Source organism: Gopherus flavomarginatus, chromosome 1 (assembly GCF_025201925.1).
Source record: "Gopherus flavomarginatus isolate rGopFla2 chromosome 1, rGopFla2.mat.asm, whole genome shotgun sequence".
In the NCBI taxonomy this organism is placed as follows: Eukaryota; Metazoa; Chordata; order Testudines; family Testudinidae; genus Gopherus; species Gopherus flavomarginatus.
The window spans coordinates 84,815,182-84,831,567 of record NC_066617.1 but is presented as its reverse complement, the minus strand read 5'-3'; the positions used below and the strand labels follow the sequence as shown (position 1 = coordinate 84,831,567).

The 16,386-nt window shown below is 40.2% G+C and overlaps 1 protein-coding gene across 6 annotated transcripts in view; it reads left to right on the top strand.

The window, feature by feature from the left end:
* The window catches only part of ATP2B1 (ATPase plasma membrane Ca2+ transporting 1), a 115,200-nt gene that overhangs the window by 44,023 nt on the left and 54,791 nt on the right, over positions 1 to 16,386 (top strand). For all 6 annotated transcript variants that reach the window (XM_050934581.1, XM_050934601.1, XM_050934562.1 and 3 more), the window contains exon 2: positions 9,608 to 10,045. In XM_050934581.1, coding sequence (XP_050790538.1) covers positions 9,841 to 10,045 — 205 coding nt within the window. In that variant the 5' untranslated portion in view covers positions 9,608 to 9,840. The remainder of the gene's footprint in view (positions 1 to 9,607; positions 10,046 to 16,386) is intronic.

Genomic DNA, 16,386 nt, shown 5'->3' with positions numbered 1-16,386 from the left:
TGGAGTCTCCCCTTTAACCAGTTCCTTATCCACCTTACAACTTTCATATTCACTCCCAGCTTTTCCAATTTAACTAACAGCTCCCCGTGCGGAACCGTGTCGAACGCCTTACTGAAATCTAGGTAAATTATATCTACCGCATTTCCTTTATCTAAGTAATCCGTCACCTTCTCAAAGAAGGAGATCAGATTGGTTTGGCACGATCTACCTTTAGTAAATCCGTGTTGCAATTCGTCCCAATTACCATTGACCTCTATGTCCTTAACTACTTTCTCCCTTAAAATTTTTTCCAAGACCTTACATACTACAGACGTCAAGCTAACAGGCCTATAATTACCTGGATCACTCTTTTTCCCTTTCTTAAAAATAGGAACTACATTAGCAATCCTCCAGTCATACGGCACAACCCCCGAGTTTATCGATTGCTTAAAAATTCTCGCTAACGGGCTCGCAACGGGCCCTGCACTTCCGTATATAGACAAGTTAGGAATCTGAGGTATTGTTGTTTATCTCTGTGAATATGAAAATAACCGTAAATCTTTGTAGAGCAAAGCCACAGAAAAGTTGATCTCAATTCTGATTCCCTAAGGAAGTGTAGGGAGAATGCTGTAAAATTTATGTAAACCAGAGTTGTTTCACAGAAGTAGTTCTCGATATCCTATGTAGTAATATATACTGTCCATTTTCTGAGCATGTGAAATTTGTTTAGCTCATTCACTATGCTCCGAAAGAAAAGCCAAGATTTATGGCTTGGCTTCCATGAATGAGTCTTCAAATGAAAGTAAAAACATTTAAAAGGTTTGAGATTCAAAAGACAAAGTGGAAATAGGGAATCGTGCCCATTTAGGAACTGCTGGAATGTAGGTATATCAGGCCTGGGACGGTTTGATAAAATGACTCACTTTGATGTTTCTTTAATGGAGAGTGACAGAGATGAGAGCCTAACTTCTTACTCTCTGAAAGATAGTAAAAAGAAGAGTTTCAGCATAGTGAGCCACTTAGCTTGGGCAACATATCTTGCAGGAGGACCAGGCTCAGTCTTACTTTGCATCTCACCATTGTGTGGTCAAATATTGACTCGCTTACTTTTATTTTTAGTGTATAATTGCACTGTTACAAATTCTTAATGAGCATGTACACAATTTGATGCAACAAACGTCTAATGCCACAGGGGTCTGAACTACAAGACGTTCACCCATGCCTCTTACCTCCCTAACTGCACATCTGCCATCCCCTCAACAACAGTCAGAGGTGCTGCTTATGCTGTGAAAGTGAATAAACAATTTATTTCTCTGCTGAGTCTCAGACAAGGATCCTCGAGTGAAGGAGCTTGACAATAGCTTGTTTAATCAGAAAGCTATTTTGGTGATAGGAAGCATATAAATGCTGTAGTGTTAACCAGCATACTCTACATTTTGATTATACTTTAGAAGATAGTGTAACGCTTTCATGTAACCTGTTTGATTACAAAAAGGGTTATAGCTTCAAAAAGGTTTGTTTTACATTGACAGTTTCTGTCAAAGTATTGTGCCTGTCTAGAGATTTCTAATATCTGGGGGAAATCTTCTGAAAGATTCCCATGCAGAACTTCCTGTAACTTAAATAATGTGCTCTTACATGACATGACTAGACTTCCTATATCCAATGTACTATATAGCATGCATCTCTGACCAGATCGCCACTCTTGCTTAGGGTTATGGATTAAGTTAAAATATAGCACTTGGACTAATGTTCCTGCATGGCTGTTCATTTTAGGTAGGTAGTACAATGTAGGCAACAAGAAATGTTAGAGGTGGAGTGAAAAAGCTCAGGTTTCAGAGTGGAGGATTTTCCTACTAACAGACTCAAGAGGCATCAGACATATATGGAGGTGGGGCAATGGAAAACTGTAAGAGGAGCTGTCTCATCAGGTGTGGCCTAAGGAGAGAAATCTGTTTCACTCCTTTTAAAATTTCAGTGTCAGAGAATCTGCTGATGGAGTAGAATTAATAATTTCACCTTCTAGCAGCTGTCCTATTTTAAATCTTAGCAGTTCCTCCATCTCAATTTTTATCCCTTTTAAGAGAGGACCAGCTTTATGTAGGCTGTAAACAGCATATTTAAACCACAGTGATTATACATATTTAGTGCAGTCAAAACAATTAAGGTATCTTCAGTAGAGGGGAAAAGTTTCTCCTCTCATAGCAAACAATCCAAATTTTATTTAGGAATGTCATAGTCTCTAAATCAGACTTGACAGGCTAAAAAAAAAAATTGTTAGTGATTATAAAGCCCCAGTAGAGCAGGTACTGGATGAGTTCTCTTTTGGATAGAGAATAGCAAATTAAACACGATTTTAATACTTCATGATACTTAAATTGGCCTTTCAGGAAACATCAGATAGTGGAACAGTGTCCTTAATGCAATTTTGGAAAAGCTTACTTTCACAGTCATGAATAAAATTAAAAACAGCAGAAAAGTCCAATAATTTCTTTTCTCAACGTGTTGCTGTTTAATTGGTTCAAGAGGGAGATTAACAAAAGCCTTTTGTATAGACAGTTCAGTGTCAAACATCCATCCATTAATTCTTAAAATAACTTTTTGTAATATAATAGGAGGATTATGTCCCTTCACTTTTTCAAGTTCTTATTCATAGGCTGAAGAATAAACACAGGGCCTCCAGGTCTCTCCAGTCTGTTTTGCAACATAGCCTTGTACTAATGCATGGGAACATTTTGAAAGAACTACTTAAATCCTTAAACCCTTGTATCAGTTTGATCCTTTGCCATACTCAGGTTTAGAACTTCTGAATTTTTAGGGGAGTGTTAACAAGATTTGATCTTTCTTGGTAAGTTAGTAGGCATTTAAGGTAATATCCTCTTAATCAGGTGTTTAAACCTGGACACTCTAAATGGGGGAGAGGGAGAACACTATGAATACATTAATCTCTAGAGCCCGAGTCTTCTCTAATAACGGTAAATATAGAGTGGCTTAATAGTTTCTGATGTCTTGATTTCTCAAATGATCTGTTATAAATTCCAACTAGTAGACTGTTTTGAGTCTTAAACGGGTGCTGTTACTTGCAATAGGTGGTCCCAGGCTCTGCAGACACCAGCAGTTTCTAGTCTTCCATATTGCCACCAGGTGAAGGTCTTGGAGCTACAGCCAATTCACATTATTTTCAGTAAAAGGAACATTTACTAATGAGCTTCTCTTAGAAGCTAGGTAAGAGTGGAACTTCTGAAACTATTTAAATGTGCTGTCAAATTCTTTGACTGATCAAAAGATTTCAGGACCTCTAACTTTTATTCTAAGGAACCCAGAAACCATAGGCCTAGGAAACTAGTTCGGTATAATTACATTGCTCAGAGGTGTTAAAAATTCACACCGCTGAATGATACATTTAAATCAGCCAAACCCCTGGTGTAGATAGTGCTAGGTCTGTCAAACTTGCTACCACTTCTCGGGGAGGTGGGTCACCTAAACTGGTGGGAGAAGCTCTTCTGTCGATGTAGGTAGTATCTTTACTGAAGCGCTGCAGTGGTGCCACTGCATTGTTTTTCTTCTCTTCTTGACAAGTTCATAGTAATGAAGCCTTATGTTGGTAGAGACTGTCCTCCTTTCCACTGCAGGGCTGGAGGTATACTAAATGAAAAACATCTATTGAAAATAGATGTCAACTAAAACTGTTTTCTGGGAGGCTTTTAGCTATGCTAGTTAAGCTCACTCCTTTTTAAGCTGTTCATTCCACTGTCCACTCTAAAGCAAGTTGCACACAGAGAAGCAATGTCTCCAAAAGGGGCAGCAACATCATTCCATCAAAATTACCTAATCCAAGCACCTTTTCCGTTACTCCAACTGGGAATATCTCTTTCCCCTTCCTCCCTTTTTCCTCTTTTTTTTTTTATGCCAGCTTGTAACCTGGCTCCTGGTATCATTTAGTTTAGACTTCTCAATTTTGTCTTTTAAACCTACATACAATTTTAGACTTCGATAACTTTTTTGTAAATTAGTCACAGGAACAAAATTTGAGGTGGCTTTGTTCTCCTAAATAAAAAATTGCTTTGCTAGCAATTACACTATCTTCTGCCTCCCCCAGGAAGTGTCTGCAAGTCTTATTTATACAGCAGTTTATAGTATGCTAGGAGCTTCATGGAACAAAACAGTACCTGCCCTGAGGATCTCAACCTAATTTATACACAAATGACTTGTTTTTTTAGTTTTGTTTTTGTTTTTTAAAAGTACTTCAGTACAAAAATCCTGTTTGACACCAGCTATCTTAAAATTTAATCTGTGAAATTTAAATGCTTGGAAATGGCAAGCGAATTCAAATATCTGGAGGCAGTTCTTACCAGAATGCAAACTGTGGGTTCCTAGACTTGTTGGTTCTTTGCTGAACTAATTAGATGAAGTCAGAGGCTTTCCCAAGATAATCAGTTTGGGAATCTCTTCCCATAATAAAGCTGGGCTGCTGATAATGTGCAGTTAAAGGTCAAATTCTTTGCAAAGAAGAGCATCAGCTAAGGCTTGCAACCTAAAAGTAACTTTGAACTATTTTAATAGTTCATAATCTAACCCTGTTGCAAAGGGATATCTAGCTTTGACATTTGAAGGTCCATGAAGTATTTGAGTAAACTGACCACCATGTGAGTGAGATCTGATCCCCTCTGTGTGTGTGTGTTTACATTCAACTTGCATATTGCCCTTACTTAAAGATTTGTTAAATATGTATGAAAAACATATGCTGCAAATACCTTTAAATATGGTGATTTCAAGGGTGAGGAATTACTTGGCAAGATAGTATTTAGCTAAAATTCCAATGGTATGTCATGAGGTTTGTCTCCAGTGTTTTATTTGTTGTTGCTGTGGTATATTGGCTTGCATACTGTCTTGCAAATATATGCTTATCCCCCATCTGCCTACTGTGGGTTTCTTGAACTGTCATCAAAAGCTTTTAGCACTGGCCACTGTCAAACCTGTTACTGGACTACCTGGACCTCAGTTCTGATCCTGTAGGGCAATTCCTTTAATCCTATTTTATGGAAGTAACACTTCAACTGTCCAGGCCTGACCTCTCATTGGGTGTCCAAAGTATGAGCCTTAATTGGGTAGCTTCTTCCTTTCATTAGAAAATGCCAGTTAAAACTTTGCTTACACATACTTGTATGAAAAATGTAGAGTCCATTATGAAGGAAGGGGGGGCTTTCCTTGTATTGAGTTATGTCAGGGGTAGGCAACCTGTGGCACATGTGCCAAAGGTGGCACTCACACTGCCTGGGTCGTGGCCATCGGTCTTGGACTCTGCATTTAAATTCAATTTTAAATGAAGCTTCTTAAACATTTTAAAAACCTTATTTAATTTACATACAATAATAGTTTAGTTATATTTTATAGAAGGTCTCTTTCTATAAGTCTAAAAACATTAATGTATTACAGACACCTGAAACCTTAAATTAGAGTGAATAAATGAAGACTCGGCACACCACTTCTGAAAGGTTGCCAACCCTTGAGTTATGTTAACGGGTCTAGCTGACTGAGAAGCTACAGTTCTGTCTCAAGCACATGAATTTGAATGCAGCTTGTTCTGTAGTGATTGTCAGTATCTTGATGATGATTTGGCCTTGTGATTAAGTTTGCCTTATTGCTGATAGTAATAAAGCCTCCAGCTTTGTCCCTCAGAGGCTAATTACTAAGCATAGAGACTGAACTACTAGATGATATGTACTGATAGTCCCTCTAGGTCATTGCTGACAGCCATGTAGGGAACTTCATACTTGTAGTACCCTGTTGTATTCCTTTTTGTGAATAAATAAATGAGTCAGTTTCTAGGGCTGTCAGTCTGGTACTTCTCGTCAACATTGTATGTATTAGTTCTCACCTCCAGCAGTTTTAAAATCACTTAGCTTAGCTGCAAGTAGGCCGAAATTTACATTGATTCTAACACAATCTTGCACTGAAATGATTGAAAGCCCTTTTTTATATTTCAGAAGAAAATATTCTCATTTAACTGTGTGTTGTACATGTGACTCCAGATTGCAGAAACAGCCAACTTTGCCTTTCTGTTCTCTAGTGTTCACCTCCAGTAAAACCATATCTCACTCTTAGGCCTGGTCTACACTACGCATTTAAACCGATTTTAGCGTTAAACTGATTTAACGCTGCACCCGTCCACACAACGAGGCCCTTTATATCGATATAAGGGGCTCTTTAAACCGGTTTCTGTACTCCTCCCTGACGAGAGGATTAGCGCTGAATTCGGTATTACCATATCGGATTAGAGTTAATGTGGCTGCAAATCGACGGTATTGGCCTCCGGGTGGTATCCCACAGTGCACCATTGTGACTGCTCTGGACAGCAATCCGAACTTGGTTGCACTGGCCAGGTAGACAGGAAAAGCCCCGCAAACTTTTGAATTTCATTTCCTGTTTGCCCAGCGTGGAGCTCTGATCAGCACGGATGGCGAGGCAGTCCCAAATCCAAAAAGAGCTCCAGCATGGATCGTACAGAAGATACTGGATCTGATCGCTGTGTGGGGAGACAAATCTGTTCTATCACAGCTCCATTACAGAAGATGAAATGAGGAAGCATTTGAAAAAATCTCCAGGCTATGATACAGAGTCCACAGCACAGTGCTGTGTGACAAGCGTAACGGAAAGCCGAAGAATCAAATAGACGCTCATGGAGGGAGGGAGGGGGTACTGAGGACTCCAGCTATCCCACAGTCCCCACAGTCTCCGAAAAGCATTTGCATTCTTGGCTGAGCTCCCAATGCCTGTAGGGTCAAACACATTGTCCGGGGTGTTTCAGGGTATATGTCGTTAATTTACCTGCCCTCTGCCCCCCATGAAAGAAAAGGGGAAAAAAATTGGGGTTTTTTTGACTTTTTTATATGTCACTCTGTCTACTGCATGCTGCTGGTAGATGTGGTGCTGCGGCACTGAACAGCAGCATCCTCTACCCTCCCCTCCCCAGTGGCAGACGGTACTGTACAAAAGGACGGATAGCTGTCCTCATCATCCTGTGAGTGCTCCTGGCTGGCCTCAGATGAGGTCGGCCGGGGGCACCTGGGTAAAAATAGGAATGATTCCCAGTAGATGGTACAGAACAGCTGGTAACCATCCTCATCAAAGCAACTGGGGGCTGAGTTCCATCAGCCTCCCACTTTCATGTCTAAAGAAAAGATTATGTACTGCCTGGACTATCATAGCAGCCGGAGGCTGCCTCCCCCTCATTTTATCTCACTAAAAACTCAGTGTTTCTTATTCCTACACTCTTTATTACTTCATCACACAAATGGGGGACACTGCCATGGTAGCCCAGGAAGGTTGGGGGAGGAGGGAAGCAATGAGTGGGGTTGTTGCAGGGGCACCCCCTAGATTGGCATGCAGCTAATAATTTCTGCGGGATCTGACACGGAGTGGCTGTGCTCTCTGGGACACTTGTTCTTTAGTACACTTGCCCTATATTCTAGGCAGGTCTGACTCTAGTTTTAGATAAACCATAAAGGAGGGATTGACTCAGAGTCATTCCAATTTTTGTCTTTGCGCCACTGGCCAACCCATGACAGCAGCAGATGGTACAGAACGACTGGTAACCGTCTCTGCTACCTTGCAATGGCAAATGAATGCTGCTGTGTAGCACTGCAGTACTGCCTCCGTCAGCGGCATCCAGTACATATACGATGACAGTGACAAAAGGCAAAATGGGCTCCATGGTTGCCATGCTATGGCGTCTGCCAGAGCAATCCAGAGAAAAAGGGCGCAAAATGCTTGTCTGCCGTTGCTTTCACAGAGGAAGGAATGAGTGGCGACATTTACCCAGAATCACCCGCGACACAGTTTTTGCACCATCATGCATTGGGATCTCAACCCAGAATTCCAATGGACAGGGGAGACTCCGGGAACTATGGGATAGCTACGGGATAGCTACCCAGAGTGCAAAGCTCCAGAAATCGACACTAGTCTCGGTACATGGACGCACACCACCGAATTACTGTGCTTTGTGTGGCCGCATGCACTCGACTTTATACAATCTCTTTTACAAAACCGGTTTATGTAAAATCGGAATAATCCTGTAGTGTATACATACCCTTAGAGGCACGTTCTGGGAGTTAAAAGCTTGAGAAAGATAGGATCCAAACTAGGCCAGTTAGCTGGACCTAAGATGCCATCTAGCTCCATCTTAGGAATAGGAGTCACCTGGGTGTTTTGTTCTTTGATTGTGACCTTGGACAAATCACATTGCCGTGGAGAAACTAAAGCAAAGGGATAATGATACTTGCCTGCTTTTTTGAAAAGCACTCTGAGTTGGATGAAAAGTGTAATGTAAGAGTAACTATTTATTTTTGTCATTCCATTATTTGTTGTAATTATAGTGATGAAAGCTGGCTCAGAGGGCTTATTCAAATCTGTTTTCTTAAAATGCAGTTTGTTTCAGGTCTGAGATCTAGCTGAAGTTCCTTTTTTCTGGGTACCTGGAGCAAAGGCCATATGAGAGAGTTAAATATCTTGATACTGTCCCTTAAGTCTAGATACTGCAACTGAAAAAGTAAATATCTTTGCACCTAAGGAAGTAACAACTTGTGTAAAAGCATGATACTTCAAAAAAATACTGTGGGGAGGAAACTATATTCAGTGCACTGTGAGCGAGCAAGCAAGTAGACTATTTATTTTTGATCAAGTGAATGTATAAATTGGCCTGCTCAGAGAAAGTGCTTTATGGTATTCAGCAGAAGATAAAAGTTTGTAACCAAAATGTATTCTCCGGGTGAACTAGAGCTAAGATCCTTCAGAGGCTGGTGGATTGAGGTTTGTCCAAATAGTGATACAGTATTACCTGAACACTGAAGGGATCAAACTTCACAAGGATGCCCAATGGGGGGTGTGGAGGTGAAGGCCAGGTTATCTGACTAGTTGTGGATGGAAGAAGCCTCGTAAAGTCATAGGTTTTCTCTGAGACATCTACTAAGCCCTGGATTCTAGGACCTGAGCAGGTTTTTAACACTCCCACTTAACACAGTAATGCCATCTTTCATGAATGAAAACATAGGGGTACTGTGGAAACTTTCTTTTCCGATGCTTCTATAGCTGTTGGTTTTTTATTGGAGTACCATCCAGAAGCCTCGTTAAGATGGAACTCAATACTGCTGGATACTATATATATAGGAGGCGGCAATCCCAGCTCTGAAGAGTTTACTAACATAAGAAATATGTGGGTGTAACAAATGGAGAGCGTGCAGGGAGGATTGAGGGTAGTGGGTACCAAGAATGTGTAAACCAGGAAAGGTTATGTAGCCTTTGTGCCCATTTCACAGACCTTAGAGACTCAAGACATAAGCGAGAACCATTAATCTCTTTGACTAGATGACTGGCTATTACTGTTGGCAATTTATGGTAGGCATCAAGATAGACATGGGTCTTAGGGATTTGAAGGACATGGTTGACGCTTTATACATCTAATACTGCATTAGTGTAACCTACGCTTTTGCTATTTTGATGTAACTTTGTTTAAGTTCTTCCAATATAGTGTTTAAGAGATCTGAAAATACAGCTATAAATAATGAGTAACATGGCTACCACTCTGAAACCTGTCAGCTATAAATCATGGTTTTTAATATTCTTTCCCTAGATTGTACACCTATATAATTAACTTGAAGAAAAGGAACTAACCATGGGAAGACATTCAAGATTCTTCTCTGGAAAGGGTTGCTGATGTCTCACTCTTCTATTTCGGTGATGTGTATCTGCTCATCTGACTGTCTTCATATCTAAAGGATTTATTTTACTTTTGGAAGTACTTCAAGTTGAAATTTTTGTTCCTCTTTTGGAAACTGTTTCCTCATTCTAAGGACTGTATACATCATGGGTGACATGGCTAACAACTCAGTTGCATACAGTGGTGTAAAAAACTCTGTAAAAGAATCTAATCATGGAGATTTTGGAATCTCACTTGAAGAGCTCCGTGCCCTTATGGAACTGCGATCTACAGATGCAGTGCATAAAATACAAGAATGTTATGGAGATGTCTATGCTATCTGTACAAGATTGAAAACTTCACCAAATGAAGGTAAGTGTATTGTGGTAGCATGTGTCCAGAAGATCTTTATTTAAATTAGATCAGTTATTTTGTCTCTGAAGGTGGTTATCAATAATTAAATAGAATGCTAGCTTGTGTTCGCTGTTGTAAGAATAGAATTATGATGATCTGTCATGGTAGTGAATAGCAAGGTTTGTTAACTTGACCAACTTTTGTAACTGATATAAAATTACACAAAGTCACATATTTCAAGATTTCAGACAGTCATGATTCTCAGTTACAGATCGTAGCAATACATCAACTACACATTGCCAATATGAGCTCATCTGTTGCCCAAGATGGGGGAGGGGGAATGTTTTAATGCATGGACCCCTTCTATTGCAGTGTAAGCAACGAATGTTTTGAGTTAAATTTTACATTTTTGAATACTGATATTTTAAAATGCTTGGAAATTGAAGGATCTGAAACATTGCATTTATTACTTCGTCTTCATCCTCTGAAACTCTTATTTCAACTATTTTGTCTAAATGAGGGAATTATGACTGTAAATTGTTCTGGTTTTTACATTTTTTCTTGTCTACTTTATTATTGTTGAATCCTGACGAGAAGCCTATTTGCTGCTCAGGCAAAATGGAGTAATCTCCTCAGGATTGACTTGACCTGCTCTAAGTTTGAAGACAACTGTTTTGCAGCATATTTACATGTTGTAAATAGAATTGTCAAACTTTTATATTAAACAGAACTTCAGATTTGTTCACTGCAAATTGCTTGTTCGTGAGTGTGAAAGTGACAAATCACCATGAAAAAGTTAATGGATGAATTTTGCAGCTTTATCAAACAGACAAGGCTTATGTAATCTTATGGTATCTCTGAGCAACCTTTATCAATTTTCTTCTTTTTTGCTGATTTGCATATTCTACAAAACCATCATTGACTATATCGTTCAGTACTCTAATAAAGTATCATGAATTACAAATATGACTAGTGGTGCTGAGAGGAAAATGCAGGATTTTTTTAAAGCCGAGAGAATGACTGCATGATGATGCAAAAAAAACTCCTGCTGTACTCGTATTTCAATCTTCCATAGTCCACACATCGGTCACTTATGCAACTTCATATTAGCAGTCATTTTATTGTTACCAGTTTAAGAATCCTTGTAAGAGTTTTATTACTCTCTGGCTAACCAGCAGCCCACAGATTGACCCAGGGATATTGGAGCAAGAGCATCAGATGCTTTGGTGTTGAAAGTGGGGTGAGGGGGGGAAGGTGTCTTTCCTGTGCTAGCAGAGATCTGGAATATTCCAAGCCAGAGCACAATATTAGTAGACCGCCAAACAGGATATAAACTTGAGGATGTAGAGAGGATGAAACTGGTCTGAGATGAGGGCAAGAACAGATATAAATATCTTAAACAATATACCATTTAGCATGATTAAAAGCCCATGCAGTGGAGACAGTTTTGTGTAGGTCACTGCAGCAGATGAAAAGATCAGTTGATATCGTTTGTGTCTTAAATTCAGATACTGGTGAAAAGTTGTTGTACAACTGTTTATTTGTTCCATGAAAAGAATGGTAGCATTGTAGAAATAGAAACTTGAATGTTAATAAAAACTGTGCCTCAAACAGGACACATTTATCACAACGTATAAAGAGTATCTTAATGACTAATTCCAATTTTCTTTATTTTTTGTGATCTGAGTAAATCTTTAAGGGGTAGAGATATCATGAACACAACCATGGCTTGTAGGGCAAACTTAACAAGTTTTGAAACTAGTTGTCGAGTTGTTTGTCTGGCACAAGATTTGGGATTTACCATATGTGCCCAAACAGGCTCTTCCAGCGCCAGTTCACTACCTGGCTCTTTTAGTGAACTGATCTCTTTGACCTCTACCTGGACCTACTGTTTTATGTTGCTTTCCCCAGTGGGGCATTCTTTGTCACTCCACTGGCAATGAAGTGAAACTTCTTAGTGGTATAAATTGTGGAGTGTCTTGTGGTATCTCTTTACTGCATAGTTAATCTGCATGATTAGTGTCCTAGTTTTGCTGTGGGGATGCTTGCACTTTACCCGCATTACTGTTTCTGCACTTGCCCATGAGTCTGGGAGCATACCCCATGATTCCCTGTGCTGAAACACTTGGATTCTTTCCAGGTCATTTGTGTTAATTGCAGGAGAATTTGTCTATCATTGAGGAGAATTGTGGGAAGGACATTGGAGGACTATTGGCAATCAAGTGATTTTTGCCTGTGTTCTTGCTACTAAATAGGCAAGTTCTAGTGAGAGAAAATGGAGCCCCAGTTCTAACCTATACCCCCCCAGCCATGTAACCTGATGGTAGGAGAATTAAGAGTTAGCCCAGGTTTTGAGAGGAGTTTTAACTGTCCAGTGAACATACATGCTTGGAAACCTCACAGATCAGAAACTTCGTAAATTTCACTTAGCGGTCATTCAGTGCACTGTCAATACAGGAGATGGGAGGATAGCGAAGACGCACAGAATGGGAAACGAGTGGAAAGATTAAATGAGCAAGACTACTAGCTGAATAGATTCAGTACACTCTCATTGTATGTCAGACAAATCCTCTGTGACCTTGCACAGATGTTCACTACAGGACTTCCCATGTTACTGAAACTTGTTGTATTATGTGCTGTCCTACGTGATTATTAGAGGCAAAGTAGAAAATGTGCCACAAATCCCTGAAACTTATCATAATGAAATGGGTAGCTTTTTGCTGCCAATTGAGGGTCTTAATGGACACTAGACTACCAAACTACTAGACCAGTGGTTTTCAAACTTTTTTTATTTGCAGACCCTTAAATTTCAAGTGGAGGCACAGACTCTTTGTAGACTGTTCAAGATTTCCAGACCCCCTAGGAGTCCATGGACTACAGGGTGAAAACTACTGCACTAGACAATCAGGCTAGCCATATTCTTGTATCTTCTGTTAGTGTGCTATCCCAATGGTGGAGCAGCACCTACTTTGCTTGAAAAGTAAATGCAGCAGGTGTAGCAGATGAAGTTAGTGGAATTGTCAGTCTCGTCTGCCATCAAAACTGCTAGAGAAGGTATTTGCCTGGCAGCACAGATATGATCTTCCACTTTATTAAATTATTCTAAATGGAGCAGGAAAGAAAGGGATTTCATGATTTCTTTGCCCCATTTAAATTCTTGTTCTGCATCCATACATTCAAAATTATTGTAGTGTATAGTGAATATGCTGATACTGGCAGTAAACTTTCTCCAGTGTATCTGAGGGGGAACTGATCAGCTAAGGAAGATTGTACTGAATGGCTTTACAGGGTCAATAAACTGTAAACCAAGCAGAGTGTTCCTATTTGAGACACCTAGTTCAAAAATATGGCCCTGGACAGACACCAAATCACTTTATTTAAATAGGTGAGTAACTGTAATGGAGGATATAAAAATTCTTGTGGTATATACTCCTGTGTACCATGCAGCAATTTAGACCTAAATTCCCCAGAAGGACCCCAAATTACTGTATATAAATCACAGAATTTCTTGGTGAGCTGGCAACTCTGGTAACAGTAATGGACAATGAAATGATTTGACATTTAAATTTAATGGAAAAATTCTAAAGTTAATGAACTAGTACATTTCATTATCACCATGGCCTATTTAGTTGTCTGTTCTCTGTTAATGTCTTTCCATTCTGCAAACTCTGTGCTGTTAACTCCTTGCATCCCAGTACTTTCTCGCTTTTTTCCCCCTGAAAGCTTTCTTTCCTTAAGCATAGATTCAAGCTTTTCTTTCCTCATGGTTCTTAAAATGCCAGCGTTCTATAATCTGTTGGGCTGGTCAACTTTAAGTTCCCCTCCAGCCAAGCCAAGATTGTGACTGTAATGTAACAATTATTAAATTAATGTCAAAAGGAAACATGAACAAGGAACCTAGACTTAGGAGTATGGCTGCATAACTGAGATTTGTGCAGCTTCAGCATAGGTATTAAACTCGGCATGTAGATCCATAACGTAAAACATTAGTTGACCGATATTTAGTTACACAGCTTAAAACTTTAAAATTTTGTGCATATACAAATTCCATTGTTGTTTTGTACTGTCCTACTTTTCAAATTGACCTTACAACTTGTAAGTGAGAACTAGCCAAGGGTTCAGTTGAAGTTCTAGCATTCAGTTATTATGATGCATTTCTTTCTTTAAGAACTTTTTGTTGTCTGTAAGTGGGAAAGAAACTAAGCTTTGCCAGTTTCAGCCCCAAAAAAGGGAAGACTTTCAAAATAGCTGCATGAAAACTGTTACGGCAGAAGTTGTCTTAATAGTTTCATCTTCCATTAAAATTAAAATCTGATAGATTTTTAACTTCAGTGTGTAACAGTTCCAGAACAAATTACCTTCTTGTTGGTGTTTACTACTGCTGACTTTCCTATTTTTGAAGACTTCTTTTGCAAAGGCTTTTGAAATGTGTATATGGCATACTATAAACCCACCCCAGGCAAGTGACTTTTTAAAACATTCCTATAATTTTGTTCTACTCCCAGTATAGGAGAACTTTAGCCTTATAAAATTACTAAATTATAACTAACTTCAACTCTTGATTCCTTAAGTCACTAGCAATTATCTGGTCATTAAACTAAACATGTGGTGTTAGATTTACACTTAAAGTTTAGTGTTCACTTCTGCATGTACCAGAACAACTGGGGCAATCTGAGTGAATTCACATTAGGTTTAATACAATTTAATTTTGACAAACATTCCCAAACTTGGGCTTGAAACAGGCTATGTTAGCAAAAACCACATTCAGTTACAGTCACAAAGCCATACTGTCAATTCTTTTGTCTTTTTGATCTACAGAATTAAGAATGATTTTGCCTGTTGACCAAAGCCTAGTCTACGCTACATAATAGTGTAAGTCCCCTTGTGCCAACCTGTTTGTGCATGCGTCTGCACTCAAACACATATAAGCACCCTGTTTAAAATGACTCATCTCCCGAGTGGTATAGAGTTATGGCTGGCTACTGAGGTTGACATGATGCAGGTGCAGGTGTTGATCCTAACAGTTATTCAGCAGCTGTCCCACAATGCCCCAGTCCCTGAAAGTGACTGCTCTGGTCACAATTTTATACTCCCCTGCCCAGGGGTCATAGAAACTGGAAACCATCATCCTCTTAAATTTTTCCTCATGTCTTTTGAAATGCCCTTTTCTGATTGCTCAGCTCTGAGACTATCTAGCAGCTCATCCTTGTGTGCAGTTGCCCAAATGACCAGGCTGGCTCCATGCGTGCACAGATACTAAATGTGCTCTTGCCTGGAGTAGACAGGAAGTATTGTAGTTCCTGGGCCCGTGGGGAGAAGAAGCTGTGTAAAAACAACTACAGACAAGCCATAGAAATGTGGACACCTACAACCAGATTGCATGGAGATGTAGGCAAAAGGGTACAACAGGATCAGCAGCAGTGTATAGTGAAAGTGAAGGAACTTCTCCAGGGATACCACAAGGCCAGGGAGTACAGCAGTAGATCTAATGCTGCGCTGCAGACCTGCTGCTTTAGCAAGAAACTGCATGGCATACTTGGTGGAGACCAGACCAGCACCCCACAGACTACTGTGGATACCTTAGAAGAGACCAAGACAGAGACCCCCGCCATGAACAGCAAAAGGGAGGAGACATGGCAGGGGACTCAGCCATGCTGCAAACCAGGACCTGTTTGAGACTCTGCCATGGTCTAGCCATCTCAGTAGGCAAACACAGATGGAGCCTGAGGACAGGGAAGGAAACTCAAGTAAGTGTGTGCATGCCTTTTTCCTTACATTGTTTGAATTTTAGAATGATGCTTGGTCCATCCACATGTTAACAAGAAGAAAAGTATTAACTCTTCATTATTTTACTCGTACACAAAGAGACCAGTTCAGTAAAGTAGAACTAGCATCTGTTTTTCATTCCCTGTTTGAATTATAGCATAGGGATAGGGAGGAGCGTGCGGAGCATATCATTCATGTATATAGGGGTGTCTCTTCTCCTCCTGAGAGAGACCCTGCAGTTCTCTCCCAAAGGTTTATAGGGGTGGCTGCTCCATTTCGTCTTCTGCAGTAGGAGACTGCCACTCAGTAGTGAGTTCAGCTAGCAGCATACAGGCCTGGGCAGCTCTTCTGTGCTTTTGTATCCTTTGTGAGTAAGATCTGCTAATATGATGGTCCCCAAACTGTGGGGCACAGAGGAATGTATGGGGAGGGCAACTGCAGGGCTGGGACCTGGGCCAGCCACCACGCAGGAAGCAGGGCTTGCTCTAGGCACCAGCGCTCCAAGCATGTGCTTGGGATAGCACTTTTCAAGGGATGGCACACCCGCCCCCCTCCCCCCTTTTTTTTCCTCGGGGAGCAAAAAGCCAGGAGCC